This window comes from Panulirus ornatus, chromosome 43 (genome assembly GCF_036320965.1).
Source record: "Panulirus ornatus isolate Po-2019 chromosome 43, ASM3632096v1, whole genome shotgun sequence".
Lineage (NCBI taxonomy): Eukaryota > Metazoa > Arthropoda > Malacostraca > Decapoda > Palinuridae > Panulirus > Panulirus ornatus.
Genome location: NC_092266.1, coordinates 28,133,003 through 28,150,141, shown reverse-complemented (window position 1 = coordinate 28,150,141; position 17,139 = coordinate 28,133,003). Strand labels below are relative to the sequence as shown.

Here is a 17,139-nt window from a genome sequence, read left to right as displayed (position 1 = left end):
GATAAAATTAAGTGTGAGGTGGATGGATGAGAATGGTTTAGAAAGTATTTATAAGTGTAGAGATGGAGTAAGAGAGAGTGAGAAACCAAGAATGAAGGTCTGGGTGACAGTGTAGGTAAAAAAAAATTCAACATTACGGAAGGTATAGTTGAAGGTGTAAGATTGAGTCTCCCTGCTCAATTATGGGAGATTTGCTCTGTTTAGAAAGGGTTTGAACTTGATTACATAAATATGACTTTGTGTATGATTTCATTTATTTGCAGAATCATGACAAAGTAGTGTCATTATTAAACCAGCTGCTAAGTCAGGTTGTGCCTCAAACTGAAGGTGGAAGTGGTAGTCAGCGTGGACGTATTGTAGAATTGGCAACTGCTGTAGCTTTCCGCTTCAAGACCCATGGTCACAACACTCTTCCTAACACTGTTGCCACATTGCATCTTTTATTGGATCTCATCACTTTCTTTGATCTCTACCATAAGGAGAGATTTATGGATGCTCTTGAGGTAAGTCTTGCACTTAAGCTATGCAGATAATTGCATTTAAGACCATGGCTGATGATTTCTAGATTTCACAAAGCAGTCATGTGAAAAGTGAGGAGAAGCAAGCAATTTGTCATCCAAGAAATCATAGGCCCACCGTATTTCTGGGCTTCAAAAATGATAATTTGGACATAAATATTGAATGCCATGAAGTACTTAAATATCTAGATAAACTAAATCTGAACAAGTCACCTGAACCAGATGATATCTCTCCCAGAATATTGAAAGAGTATAGTCACCAAATTGCTTTTCCAGTCATAAAAATATACTCCAACTTACAGTAGAAAGGGTGTCTCGAAACTTTCAAATGTACCACCATTTTTTGGGGGTGGGGTAGGGTGTGTGTGTGTGTGTGTGTGTGTTGGGGGGGGGTTGCACTTTGATCTGCCCTCTCGGCCTTTGGTTCAAGTAAGAGTGTTAGAAACAATAATTAGTGACTGAATTGATGATTCACATAAGTTAAGTCATATGTATAACAACTGGAACTGGACTCGAAATACCTCTTAGATGTTAGATACATTTGACAAAATACTGTACTACATTACAGATTGTTTACTAAAAATAAAGTTTATAGTGTATGGAACCGAACCTGCACTTGTTTAGTAGACTGGCTCTCAGATAATAAACAATGAGTGATATTCAATGGGTAAGCATCTGACAGTCTTCATGTACCGAGTTAGGTACCACAAGGCCCATACTTATCATCTGCAACCTGGAGACAGGACTCAAAAGGCATTCTGCCAATATTAAGTCACTTCCACCTTTGTCTGTACACCCTTGAAAATCCTGACTAATAAGTCAATGACACTGTCATCCATTTTCTTGATAACTTCAACTGCAATCTCATCTACTTTAGCCACACTTCATCTTATGCAAAGCTTTCACCACCTCCTCAATTCATCAAACTATTTGCCATTGACACTTGCTCTGCATACCACCTTGTCCTGAATGCCCTAAACCACCAGCATATCATTGTAGTAAAAATCTTTTCCATGCCTACCTGGTGCCAGAAGAGACCTCTATAGGCTATGAATGGTATGATAAGTTAGCTGGATATGTAACAAAGGTGAGAAAAGTTAAAACAATGTAATGTATATTAGCTGCCATTTAAGGGCCAGATGTTGATTATTTTGTATTATCTTGATTTACTAACCAGTAACTCCCAGTTAGGATTCAGGGAAAATGACATACTTGTTGACTAAAGGTTTTAAAACAGCTAAGCATTAGAACCTTGTGATGAGATGAAGTTGAGGCTCATGATGTTAGAATAGCAGCTATAGCAAGTTCGGCTCTCTGTGTACTCCCTCGTGTTCTCTTAGCAGCCATGATCACTACCTACCGAATGATTTTAGCTGCCATTTAAGGGTTGATTATTTTGTATTATCTTAATTTACCAACCTGTAACTACCCCAGTTATGATTAAGAGAATCAAACATCCTTGTGTGTCACAGGTTTTAAAAAAGCTACGCATTATTGCTTTGAGACGTGATGAAGTTGAGACTCGTGTTGCTGGAGTAGGAGCTCTAGCAAGTGAGGTTCGTAGTGTACTTCCACATGTTCTCCTGGCCGCCATGACCACTACCCATCGAATGTACCTTATGCCTACCCAGCCACAGACTCCACAGATGTCTTTGAGTACATCTACACCTGCTGCTTCTCCACCTAATAAGGTAAGACAGTTCATAAGAACAGTTAGTTGTTTTACAAATGGGGGAAGGTCAAGCAGTTTTCAATACTACTCTTCTTGGGTGTCTACTTTTTAGATGAGTTTAGTTTTGTGACAGCAGGGTAATACACACTATCAAGTATTTTGACTGGTGATCTGTTTAGCACATGATTTAAGAGGATAATGCTCTCAAAATGATACAAATTGATTGAAATCAGAGATGAGTAGAAGAGTAAAAGATAGGATTAAGCAAAAGCATAGTATGTAAATGTTTTGTTAAAAGTGTGTGTTTTTTAATTGTTTGCAGTTACAGGATATATCATACATAATGCCTTATATCCTTAATTTTTGTTACACAGCAATTGAAGACCTGTTTTATTCACTTAATGTCCTTAATTTCTGTTCCACATTTACATTCATGTCCTTAATTTCTATTCTACAACAGTAGAGGACTTCATTTATGTTCACTTCTTGTCCTTAATTTGTATTCCAGAATATTAGAGGACTTAACATTTGTTCACACTTTTGGTATATTGTCAGATGAGCATTATGTATCCAATTACATGCAAATACTTCCACTGCTTATCATCAGTAGTCATGTTCCTGATATTTGTGTTTATTTTCTTTAGTTAGTTAATTTTATCTTCTGTAGAGTCCACCATCTTTTATACTTTAAATCTGTGACTTCTCTCTAACAAGCCTCTCTTTTGCCATGCAGTGCAATTTTTTTTTTTGTTTTGCCTGGTATTTGGGTTTTTTTTCCGAAAAAGACATATATTATGACATAATAAAGGTTTACTTATTTGTGTGGTGAGCTCCCAAGGTAAATAAATGTTCAAGCTGCAACTCTACCAGCTGTGTGATGTACCCTCATTATGCCATAATATATATTTGTTTCACAGTTTAGTTATATTTTCCAAATTCCAGTGATATATCTGTGTATCCATGTCCCTGTTACCCATTCCCTCCGGAAACACTCTCATGGGGGTGCCTGAAGGTGAAGTCTCCAAAACTGATCTCCATTGCCACTTCTGAGACTTTAGTTCCTTATCCTTAACAGGACACTGACTGAGGGGAACTCTAGCTTAGTGTTTCTAGAGGCTCTTACCTCATGTTCCTACTGACTACTTCAACTGAAAGTTTCTAGAGGCCCTTACCTCATGTTCCTACCTATCCATTATTTATGTAAGTGTACTTTCATTTACATATTTTTAATAGTCCCTTTGCATATATGCCCAGAAACATGGGCATACTATCTTTCATGGTATTATGATGGATGCTGCAGCCAAGTGGAAAAATGAGGGCAAATGAAGTAGAAACATGTTAGAGTTGCCTGTAATTGTTTTCTGAGTTGTTATTGTACTTCCCTTTTGAAACCTCTGGACCATATACATTTGCAGTCACCATACTCCCCTTAATTTTGAAAGCCCTAGACAATATATGTTACACTTCCTGCCTTGTGTGTCCACCTAATGTTCCATTATTTATGTAGGTGTACTTATTAATTTTATTCATTATACTTTGTTGCTGTCTCTCACGTTAGTGAGGTAGTGCAAGGAAACAGATGAAAGAATGGCCCAACCCAACCACATACACATGTATATACATAAATGCTCATTTATGCACATATACATACCTATACATTTCAATGTATACATATATACATACACAGACATATACATATATACACATGTACATATTCATACTTGCTACTTTCATCCATTCCGTCGCCACCCCGCCACACATGAAAGGCCACATTCGTTCATACTCAAGTCTCTAGCTGTCATGTGTAATGTACCGAAACCACAGCTCCCTTTCCACATCCAGGTCCCACAAAACTTTCCATGGTTTACCCCAGACGCTTCACATGCCCTGGTTCAATCCATTGACAGCATGTTGACCCCGATACCACATTATTCCAATTCACTCTATTCCTTGCACGCCTTTCACCCTCCTGTATGTTCAGGCCCTGATTGCTCAATATCTTTTTCACTCCATACTTCCACCTCCAATTTGGTTTCCCACTTCTTGTTCCCTCCACCTCTGACTTATATCCTCTTTGTCCTTTGTCAATCTTTCCACTCACTTATTCTCTCCATATGACCAAACCATTTCAATACACCCTCTTCTCTCTCAGCCACACTCTTACCCTTTCATTACTTACTCAATCAAACCACCTCACACCACATATTGTCCTCAAACATCTCATTTCCAACACATCCACCCTCTTCTGCTCAACCCTATCTATAGCCCATGCTTCTCAACCATATAACATTGTTGGAACCACTATTCCTTTAAACATACCCATATTTGCTGTCCAAGATATTCTCGCCATGGTTCTATCCGCTGCTAAATCCACTCCCAGATATCTAAAACACTTCACTTACATAGTTTCTTCATATTCTTAGTAGTGTCTTTGCCTGTGATATGCCCAGAAACATGGGGATACTGTCTTTCTTGGCATTATGATGGGCGCTTACCTTCCGAGTGGAAAATTTAGGGCAAAGGATTTGGAAACATTAGTAAGAGTTACCTGTAATTGTTTTCTGACACTGCTGTTCTCTTATTTACTTTTGAAAGCCTTTAACCATATATGACACTCTTGCAGTCACTGTACTCCCCTTGCTTTCAATGAAAGCCTTGGACAAGAAACGATACCTTTGCAGTCATCTTCCATAGATGTCAGTTATAATAACAATGATTTTTTTCTTGATGTGTTTTCTGGGATAGGGATGATGTGAGTACAAGTTACTAAAGTGAGAGGAAGGGAATAGCTTTTGATTTGCCTTTCCCAAACAAACTGAACAATCCTCACATTTGAGATGTTGAAACAGATGCAGGGTAAAATTAATGCTTTATTTGATGCAGATGTGCTGGAAATGAGATGTTTGAGGACGTGTGGTGTGAGGTGGTTTGATCGAGTAAGTAATGTAAGGGTAAGAGAGATGTGTGGAAATAAAAAGAGTGTGGTTGAGAGAGCACAAGAGGGTGTTTTGAAATGGTTTGGGCACATGGAGAGAATGAGTGAGGAAAGATTGACCAAGAGGATATATGTGTCTGAGGTGGAGGGAACGAGGAGAAGTGGGAGACCAAATTGGAGGTGGAAAGATGGAGTGAAAAAGATTTTGTGTGATCGGGGCCTGAACATGCAATAGGGTGAAAGGAGGGCAAGGAATAGAGTGAATTGGATCGATGTGGTATACCGGGGTTGACGTGCTGTCAGTGGATTTGAATCAGGGCATGTGAAGCGTCGGGTAAACCATGGAAAGTTGTGTGGGGCCTGGGTGTGGAAAGGGAGCTGTGGTTTCGGGCATTATTGCATGACAGCTAGAGACTGAGTGTGAACAAATGGGGCCTTTGTTGTCCTTTCCTAGTGCTACCTCGCACACATGAGGGGGGAGGGGGATGGTATTCCATGTGTGGCGAGGTGGCAATGGGAATGAATAAAGGCAGACAGTGTGAATTGTGTGCATGGGTATATATGTATGTGTCTGTGTGTGTATATATGTGTACATTGAGATGTATAGGTATGTATATTTGCGTGTGTGGACATGTATGTATATACATTGTGTATGGGGGTGGGTTGGGCCATTTCTTTCGTTTGTTTCCTTGCACTACCTCGCAAACGCGGGAGACAGCGACAAAGCAAAATAAATATATAAATATTGATGCATATATTTAAAAAATATACTAATGATAAATTCTCTCTTTGACAGCACCTTGAAGAACAAGCTCGAGCAATTGTCACATTTGCTGGAATGATACCCATGAGACTACACACAGAGATAAATGCTCGTCTAGTACAGCTGGAAGCTCTTATTAATTGAAATGTTTCTCGACTAATTGACATTCTATACTGTTGACGAGTCAAACTGGAATGATATACATGAGGAAATTTGTTTGTGATGAGTTATTGAATAAACAATATTACACGAGTTAAGGAACTAAGATATTGTGAACAATCTATATATATATATATATATTGAAATGTATTTATTTATTCATGCATTTATTTCTTTATTAAGCTTTTGTCTCCAATACTCCAACGATATTAGGATTGCTCCCCTTGTTTTGGCAATGAACTTTGCTCGTTACAATTTGCTACCATTTCATCTACATTTGCATACATGGCCTTAAATCTGAGACTTGTACTACTTCATAAAATTGACTCCCTGAGCTGGGGTGGCAGAAATGTTGTTCTGCACTCTGACTCATTTGATGCCTCCCATTTCTTGCCTTTTGTAACCTGCTTTAGTATCTCCTGCTCCTCATGTTCATGTCATATGTTATCCAAACGTTATTCTCACTGGGTGTCACTATAAGTTTGCCAACGTCTTCCAATTCAAGCTTCTTGTAGACTTGCATTCTGCAAGATGTTTTGCATCCAGTAGTTTTTGATGCACCCCCATCTTAGTTACTCTTTTCCCAAAAATCATCATGGTTAACTCAACTGGGGAGTAGCTCACTAGTTGGTTATATCCTGCAATGGTGATGTGTCTTGCTCCTTTGGTGTTTTCATACTAAGAGGCAATATTTTCATCATTCTACATTATATCTCAAAACATTTTTGCAAACTTACAGCTGTGCGAGTAATTGAGTATGAGCATAGATGCATGTGGGGTGCTTCTTAAGCACAGTGTGTGTGTGTGTATGTGAGTGAGAACTTGTAATGAGTATAAGCTGAAGGTGGTTACATATGTGCTTATAAGGATCCTTATGTATCATATGTATACGAGTCATCTGGAGTGATTGTTTCGTTATGCTTACATATGTTAATGCAATCAAATTCAAATGTATTCAAAAGGGGTTTAGTTTATATGTGGAATGGTGATATAATACCATTCACCTCTTACCACTTAATAGATGTGAACTGCCAGGACCAGGCAGGGGTATAGAGTACAGGTCAGTTGTCATCAGGAAAGCCAGTACATGGCATGTAGCAGGGGGTTTCATATCATGCTGTTGGAGGCTGTAGTACCTGAAGAATGCCTTCACTTTTTCCTGCACCTTAAAAAAATCACAAAGATGTTCTTATTAATACTAACCCTAGATTCTGTTGTGTATGATAATAATTACTTAGCTGATTTCAGCAATACAAAATATACTTTATATCAATCGATTTAAAAGAGAAAAATTAATTATAAAAATGTAGAAATGATGATAGGAAGATGAATGAATTCGTTATATTTGAAAATGAAAATATTTAAACTTTCAGTGCTTTGAGCACTGGGAGACCAAGAATGTTCACTTGAGAACTGTATCACCCATACACTTGTAAGCAGTAGACTTCCATCTCATGTTGAGATTTTCTTATAAACATGGTGAAATATTCATATTTAAATATTAGTGTCACATTTTGTATTAGTATAAAATTAAGAACTGTTCCCTGTTCCCCAAACTGAATCAGGAGTTCAAGTGCTTTTAAAGTTGATGAGGTTTGAAGTATATGTTTTGCTACAAATACCTCCAAAACTGGGTGGAACTGCTGTCACAGTGTATTCAGCTTTAATATAAAGTATTACATTACTTTTTGTGTTTGAAATATCCCTTGGGTCATTTTTGTGTATGTGTTTTGTAATTTTTTTACCGTGAGCTGCTGATTAAAAGTAAATATAATTGCCCAGTCTGGAATGCTGTGACCAAACAACTTACATTATTAGTTCACGAGTCATTGCAAATTTTTTATACCCATTTTATATGCTACAGTTACATGTTTTAGCTTCAGCAGTGCAGACTCGCTGTATATGCAGACATAACCGAAGATTCAAAAGCAGGCCATGCTGAAGGCCAATTTATAATCTATCTATCTCTGATGCCTGTTCCCTCAAGGAATTCCCATCAAAGGGTTGGCCATTTCAAATGTCTCTACTAATCCATCCTTACATGCCTCCCTCATACTTTTCATCTATTATTTTATTTTATCATACTTTGTCGCTGTCTCCCATGTTAGTTGAGGTAGCACAAGGAAACAGACGAAAGAATGGCCCACCCCAACCACATACACATGTATATACATAAACGCCCACATACGCACATATACATATATACATATTCATACTTGCTGCCTTCATCCATTCCTGTCACTACCCCGCCACACACGTGCAAGATAGCACTAGGAAAAGACAACAAAGGCCACATTCGTTCACACTCAGTCTCTAGCTGTCACGTGTAATGCACTGAAACCACAGCTCCCTTTCCACATCCAGGCCCCAAAAAACTTTCCATGGTTTACCCCAGACGTTTCACATGCCCTGGTTCAATCCATTTACAGCACGTCGACCCCGGTATACCACATCGTTCCAATTCACTCTATTCCTTGCACACCTTTCACCCTCCTGTATGTTCAGGCCCCAATCACTCAAAATCTTTTTCACTCCATCCTTCCATCTCCAATTTCGTCTCCCACCTCTTATTCCCTCCACCTCTTGACACATATATCCTCTTTGTCAATCTTTCCTCACTCATTCTCTCCATGTGACCAAACCATTTCAATACACCCTCTTCTCTCTTAACCACTCTTTTTATTACCTTACATCTCTCTTACACTTTCACTACTTACTCGATCAAACCATCTCACACCACAAATTGTCCTCAAACATTTCATTTCCAACACATCCACCCTCCTCCACACAACCCTACCTATAGCCCATGCCTCGCAACCATATAACATTGTTGGAACCACTATTCCTTCAAACATACCCAGTTTTGCTTTCAGAGATAACGTTCTCGCCTTCCACACATTCTTCAACACTCCCAAAACCTTCGCCCCCTCCCCACCCTGTGACTCACTTCCGCTTCCATGGTTCCATCTGCTGCTAAATCCACTCCCAGATATCTAAAACACTTCACTTCCTCCAGTTTTTCTCCATTCAAACTTGCCTCCCAATTGTCTTGTCCCTCAATCCTACTGAACCTAATGACCTTGCTCTTATTCACATTTACTCTCAGCTTTCTTCTTTCACACACTTTACCAAACTCAGTCACCAGCTTCTGCAGTTTCTCACCCAAATCAGCCACCAGTCCTTTATCTTCAGTGAACAACAACTAACTCACTTCCCAAGCCCTCTCATCCCCAACAGACTGCATACTTGCCCCTCTCCCAAAAACTCTTGCATTCACCCCCCTAACAACCCCATCCATAAACAAATTAAACAACCATGGAGACATCACGCATCCCTGCCGCAAGCCAACATTCACAGGTAACCAATCACTTTCCTCTCTTCCTACTCGTACACATGCCTTACATCCTCGATAAAAACTTTTCACTGCTTCTAGCAACTTACCTCCCACACCATAAACTCTTAATACCTCCCACATAATATCTCTATCAACTCTATTATATGCCTTAAACAGATCCATAAATGCTACATACAAATCCATCTGTTTTTCTAAGTACTTCTCACATACATTCTTCAAAGCAAACAACTGATCCACACATCCTCTACCACTTCTGAACCCACACTGCTCTTCCCCAATCTGATGATCTGTACATGCCTTCACCCTCTCAATCAATACCCTCCCATATAATTTCCCAGGAATACTCAACAAACTTATATCTGTAATTTGAACACGCACCTTTATTCCCTTTGCCTCTGTACAATGGCACTATGCATGCATCCCGTCAATCCTCAGGCACTTCACCATGGACCATACATACATTGAATATTCTCACCAACCAGTCAACAACACAAATTTCTTTTTTCTTCATACTATTTGCCATCTCCCACGTTGGCAAGGTAGCATTAAGAACAGAGGGCTGAGCCTTTAAGGGAAATTCTCACTTGGCCCCCTTCTCTGTTCCTCCTTTTGGAAAATTAAAAATGAGAGGGGAGGATTCTGAACCCCCCGCTACCTTCCCTTTTAGTCACCTTCTATGACACGCAGGGAATATGTGGGAAGTATTCTTTCTCCACTATCCCCAGGGATATATATTTTTTTTTTGCCGCTGTCTCCCGCGTTTGCGAGGTAGCGCAAGGAAACAGACGAAAGAAATGACCCAACCCACCCCCATACACATGTATATACATATGTCCACACACGCAAATATACATACCTACACAGCTTTCCATGGTTTACCCCAGACGCTTCACATGCCCTGATTCAATTCCACTGACAGCAGGTCAACCCCAGTATACCACATCGATCCAATTCACTCTATTCCTTGCCCTCCTTTCACCCTCCTGCATGTTCAGGCCCCGATCACACAAAATCTTTTTCACTTCATCTTTCCACCTCCAATTTGGTCTCCCACTTCTCCTTGTTCCCTCCACCTCCGACACATCCTCTTGGTCAATCTTTCCTCACTCATTCTCTCCATGTGCCCAAACCATTTCAAAACACCCTCTTCTGCTCTCTCAACCATGCTCTTTTTACCACCACATATCTCTCTTACCCTTTCATTACTTACTCGATCAAACCACCCAACACCACACATCGTCCAACACATTCCCAACACATCCACCCTCCTCCGCACAACTCTATCCATAGCCCATGCCTCGCAACCATACAACATTGTTGGAACCACTATTCCTTCAAACATACCCATTTTTGCTTTCCGAGATAATGTTCACGACTTCCACACATTCTTCAAGGCTCCCAGGATTTTCGCCCCTTCCCCCACCCTATGATCCACTTCCGCTTCCATGGTTCCATCCGCTGCCAGATCCACTCCCAGATATCTAAAACACTTTACTTCCTCCAGTTTTGCTCCATTCAAACTTACCTCCCAATCGACTTGACCCTCAACCCTACTGTACCTAATAACCTTGCTCTTATTCACATTTACTCTTAACTTTCTTCTCACACACTTTACCAAACTCAGTCACCAGCTTCTGCAGTTTCTCACATGAATCAGCCACCAGCGCTGTATCATCAGCGAACAACAACTGACTCACTTCCCAAGCTCTCTCATCCCCAACAGACTTCATACTTGCACCTCTTTCCAAAACTCTGGCATTTACCTCCCTAACAACCCCATCTATAAACAATATATATATATATATATATATATATATATATATATATATATATATAATGCGTAAGACAAGGGAGCAAATGGGAACTTCAGTGAAGGGCGCAAATGGGGAGGTGATAACAAGTAGTGGTGATGTGAGAAGGAGATGGAGTGAGTATTTTGAAGGTTTGTTGAATGTGTTTGATGATAGAGTGGCAGATATAGGGTGTTTTGGTCGAGGTGGTGTGCAAAGTGAGAGGGTTAGGGAAAATGATTTGGTAAACAGAGAAGAGGTAGTGAAAGCTTTGCGGAAGATGAAAGCCGGCAAGGCAGCAGGTTTGGATGGTATTGCAGTGGAATTTATTAAAAAAGGGGGTGACTGTATTGTTGACTGGTTGGTAAGGTTATTTAATGTATGTATGACTCATGGTGAGGTGCCTGAGGATTGGCGGAATGGGTGCATAGTGCCATTGTACAAAGGCAAAGGGGATAAGAGTGAGTGCTCAAATTACAGAGGTATAAGTTTGTTGAGTATTCCTGGTAAATTATATGGAAGGGTATTGATTGAGAGGGTGAAGGCATGTACAGAGCATCAGATTGGGGAAGAGCAGTGTGGTTTCAGAAGTGGTAGAGGATGTGTGGATCAGGTGTTTGCTTTGAAGAATGTATGTGAGAAATACTTAGAAAAGCAAATGGATTTGTATGTAGCATTTATGGATCTGGAGAAGGCATATGATAGAGTTGATAGAGATGCTCTGTGGAAGGTATTAAGAATATATGGTGTGGGAGGAAAGTTGTTAGAAGCAGTGAAAAGTTTTTATCGAGGATGTAAGGCATGTGTACGTGTAGGAAGAGAGGAAAGTGATTGGTTCTCAGTGAATGTAGGTTTGCGGCAGGGGTGTGTGATGTCTCCATGGTTGTTTAATTTGTTTATGGATGGGGTTGTTAGGGAGGTAAATGCAAGAGTTTTGGAAAGAGGGGCAAGTATGAAGTCTGTTGGGGATGAGAGAGCTTGGGAAGTGAGTCAGTTGTTGTTCGCTGATGATACAGCGCTGGTGGCTGATTCATGTGAGAAACTGCAGAAGCTGGTGACTGAGTTTGGTAAAGTGTGTGGAAGAAGAAAGTTAAGAATAAATGTGAATAAGAGCAAGGTTATTAGGTACAGTAGGGTTGAGGGTCAAGTCAATTGGGAGGTGAGTTTGAATGGAGAAAAACTGGAGGAAGTGAAGTGTTTTAGATATCTGGGAGTGGATCTGGCAGCGGATGGAACCATGGAAGCGGAAGTGGATCATAGGGTGGGGGAGGGGGCGAAAATTCTGGGGGCCTTGAAGAATGTGTGGAAGTCGAGAACATTATCTCGGAAAGCAAAAATGGGTATGTTTGAAGGAATAGTGGTTCCAACAATGTTGTATGGTTGCGAGGCGTGGGCTATGGATAGAGTTGTGCGCAGGAGGATGGATGTGCTGGAAATGAGATGTTTGAGGACAATGTGTGGTGTGAGGTGGTTTGATCGAGTGAGTAACGTAAGGGTAAGAGAGATGTGTGGAAATAAAAAGAGCGTGGTTGAGAGAGCAGAAGAGGGTGTTTTGAAGTGGTTTGGGCACATGGAGAGAATGAGTGAGGAAAGATTGACCAAGAGGATATATGTGTCGGAGGTGGAGGGAACGAGGAGAAGAGGGAGACCAAATTGGAGGTGGAAAGATGGAGTGAAAAAGATTTTGTGTGATCGGGGCCTGAACATGCAGGAGGGTGAAAGGAGGGCAAGGAATAGAGTGAATTGGAGCGATGTGGTATACCGGGGTTGACGTGCTGTCAGTGGATTGAATCAAGGCATGTGAAGCGTCTGGGGTAAATCATGGAAAGCTGTGTAGGTATGTATATTTGCGTGTGTGGACGTATGTATATACATGTGTATGGGGGGGGGGTTGGGCCATTTCTTTCGTCTGTTTCCTTGCGCTACCTCGCAAACGCGGGAGACAGCGACAAAGTATAAAAAAAAAAAAAAAAAAAAAAAAATATATATATATATATATATATATATATATATATATATATATATATACATATATATTCATTTATAGATTTATTATACTTTGCTGCTGTCTCCCACGTTAGCGAGATAGCGCAAGGAAACATATGAAAGAATGGCCCAACCCACCCACATACACATGTATATCCATACACGTCCACACAGGCACATATTCATACCTATACATCTCAACGTATACATATATATACACACACAGGCATATACATATATACACATGTACATAATTCATACTGTTTGCCCTTATTCATTCCCGTCGCCACCCCGCCACATAATGAAATACCAACCTCCTCCCCCCACATGTGCACGAGGTAGCACTAGGAAAAGACAACAAAGGCCACATTCGTTCACACTCAGTCTTTACCTGTCATGTATAATGCACCGAAACCACAGCTCCCTTTCCACATCCAGGCCCCACAAAACTTTCCATGGTTTACCCCAGATGCATCACATGCCCTGGTTCAATCCATTGACAGCACGTTGACCCCGGTATACCACATCGTTCCAATTCACTCTATTCCTTGCACACCTTTCACCTTCCTGCATGTTCAGGTCACGATCACACATAATCTTTTTCACTCCATCTTTCCTCTTCCAATTTGGTCTCCCACTTCTCCAGGTTCCCTCCACCTCTGACACATATATCCTCTTTGTCAATCTTTCCTCACTCATTCTCTCCATGTGACCAAACCAATTCAAAACACCCTCTTCTGCTCTCTCAACCACACTCTTTCTATTACCATACATCTCTTACCCTTTCATTACTTACTTGATCAAACCACCTCACACCACATACTGTCCTCAAACATCTCATTTCCAGCACATCCACCCTCCTCTGCACAACTCTATCTATAGCCCACGCTTCACAACCATATAACATTGTTGGAACCACTATTCCTTCAAACATACCCATTTTTGCTTTCCAAGATAACATTCTAGACTTCTACACATTTTTCAATGCTACCAGAACTTTCGCCCCCTCCCCCATCCTATGATTTAATTCTGCTTCCATGGTGCCATCCGCTGCCAAATCCACTACCAGGTATCTAAAACACTTCACTTCTTCCAGTTTTTCTCCATTCAAACTTGCCTTGATTAGGGCCTCAGCTGCCCGTACCATGCCAGCTTAAAAAAAAAAATATGCCATAGCCTGCTGTCGTGAGGAGCTAAGATGTTATCCCATCCGTTTCCAATAAGTTACATTCACAATCACAATTATTCCCTCAACATCCTGCCTCATCCCAAACCCACTACTTTTGCCTCACTATCTTCCAACAATGCTTTCTTCTCCTTTTCATAGCTTTTATTTTCACCACTTCCCCATTTGCTCTCCTCATTATCACTTCCATTTGCTGTTCTATTTATATTATTCAGCTCCTTTCATTATATTTTCTTCTCTTTGAAGTTGATCTACACTCTTTAACCTCATCTCTGATTTGTCCTATTTGTCATTCATGTACCTTCCTGTTACAATCATTGCTTCCTGCAGATACCATACACAAACCTTTCCCTCCTGCTTCACTAACAATTTAATGTTTTCATCACCTCTTAACCTGTCTTGTAAATCCACAATGTATCTTCTCCATGCCACACACTACTTATGCACATTTATGTGCTATTTCCCAAACACCTTACACTCCTCTTCCCTTTCCCTAGTCTCCTTTACCCTCACACTATGTCATTCTTCACTCTTATCACTTCAAACGTCTCTGCACACAGGTCCTTTTCCAAACTTGCCTTTTTGTCACTAGTATTACATGTGCATGCATGTCATTTTGCGTTTTCCTAAATTATTACCACCTACAGTCCCTCTCAGCATATTTATATAAAACAACCTAACTATTCATAGCTGTCCATTAATACACAATCCATTAATGCCCAATGACCTCCAACCCACTCACCTACAAGCGTATCCGTCTTTTCTAAAACGATATATTCCCGTTCATCATTCTTTTTCAGAGCTCAACTCAACATTTTCATCAGGAACCCCACACTTCCTGACCATACCATCAATTGCTACTTCATCTAAACTGGCTTTCAGATCCACTAGATCTATGATTTCTGTGTATATCAAAACTGGTGAAGCACAAAATCAGCTCTTCCCAAAATTAATTTTTGTTTCCCTCATTCCTTCTGTTGCCAAAGTTCAAACGATCACCCACCTCTGAAAATCATCTCCAATTCAAGCAAGCAGAACATGAACAAAGTAACATGGGCTGAAGAGTCAGAGTGACAAACTGTAGGTATTCAAACTCAGATGAGTAGCACAGTGTTGAAATGTAGCAGGTACAATCAATCATGTGAAACATTAACATAATCACATGAACTGAAGAGTAAGAGTGACAGTGTAGATCAAGAACGTGAAGCATTATTGAAATGAGTCATCAGCTCAAGTGAGTGTAACAAGAGAGAAAAAAAAAGTTGGATGATCAGAGAATGACAGATATGTTAGGGTCAGCATACTAAAATCTCTCTAATTTTCAAATAATGGTCCCGAAACATCAGAATTGTACCCTCAAAGATTTCCCAAACATTTATGCCATAAACTATAGACATCATAAATGAAATGCTGCAATACTGATACTACACTGGAAAAACCTAAATGATAATCTTAAAATATGCTTCAGTAACATATCCCTGTATTCTGACTTCATTGATAGTGAACAGTAGAGAAAGTTCCATACCTCCACAGTAGAGCATCTGTCCCTCCATTGCTACAGTCTTCCAAATCTAGAGTATGAACCACATTTCTCAAGTGATTGCAAGCTCCCCATCATAGATACCTCATCATCTTTTGTCGTGTGCCTATCCTCATTCTCAACCACAGAGGAAGATACAATATCCTGCAGAACTAGTAGGTTCAACCTGAAAAAAGCATAAAAATATTATTTTAGTTCTAAACCATACTGCAGAACAATGCAGGTGACAAAGGTGAAAATTTCAGAAGACATTGAAAAAACTCAAATTGATATCATATAAAGTGCAATATACAATATAGTCAGGTGTTTCCTGAAAAGATGCTTAAGGCATCCTGAAGAAGAGAAAGTTTTTGAAAAATATCACCTACTTGTCCTTACCCAATACCCGAGAGTCCTCTCGATGACTTTCTTCGGGAATCATACAATGAGGTTGAGTTCAGTTTCAAAAAACCTGAATCTTCAAGTAAGAATAAGGGAAGAACTTCTCTCCCTCCATTGCTACAGTCTTCCAAATCTAGAGTATGAACCCACATTTCTCAAGTGATTGCAAGCTCCCCATCATAGATACCTCATCATCCTTTGTCATGTGCCTATCCTCATTCTCAACCACAGAGGAAGATCCAATATCCTGCAGAACTGGTAGGTTCAACCTAAAAAAAAAAGCATAAAAATATTATTCTAGTTCTAAACCATACAGCAGAACAATGCAGGTGACAAGGTGAAAATTTCAGAAGACAGTGAAAAAACTCAAATTGATATCGTATAAAGTGCAATATACAATATAGTCAGGCGTTTCCTGAAAAGATATTTAAGGCATCCTGAAGAAGAGAAAGTTTTTGAAAAATATCACCTATTTGTCCTTACCCAATACCCGAGAGCCCTCTCGATGACTTTCTTCGGGAATCATACAATGAGGTTGAGTCAGTTTCAAAAAACATGAATCTTCAAGTAAGAATAAGGGAAGAACTTCTTTGATGGACTTCATTGATAGTGGACAGAAGAGAAAGTTCCATACCTCCATAGTAGAACATCTGTCCCTCCATTGCTACAGTCTTCCAAATCTAGAGTATGAACCACATTTCTCAAGTGATTGCAAGCTCCCCATCATAGATACCTCATCATCCTTTGTCATGTGCCTATCCTCATTCTCAACCACAGGAAAATACAATATCCTGCAGAAATGGTAGGTTCAACCTGAAAAAAAGCATAAAAATATTTTAGTTCTAAACCATACT

At 40.0% G+C, this 17,139-nt stretch overlaps 1 protein-coding gene across 3 annotated transcripts in view; it reads left to right on the top strand.

The window, feature by feature from the left end:
- LOC139762453 (nuclear pore complex protein Nup93-like) overlaps positions 1-7,732 on the top strand; it is a 78,896-nt gene extending 71,164 nt beyond the window's left edge. For all 3 annotated transcript variants that reach the window (XM_071687357.1, XM_071687355.1, XM_071687356.1), the window contains exons 16-18: positions 264-503; positions 1,991-2,209; positions 5,922-7,732. In XM_071687357.1, coding sequence (XP_071543458.1) covers positions 264-503; positions 1,991-2,209; positions 5,922-6,032 — 570 coding nt within the window. In that variant the 3' untranslated portion in view covers positions 6,033-7,732. The remainder of the gene's footprint in view (positions 1-263; positions 504-1,990; positions 2,210-5,921) is intronic.
- Positions 7,733-17,139: the final 9,407 nt, after the last annotated feature.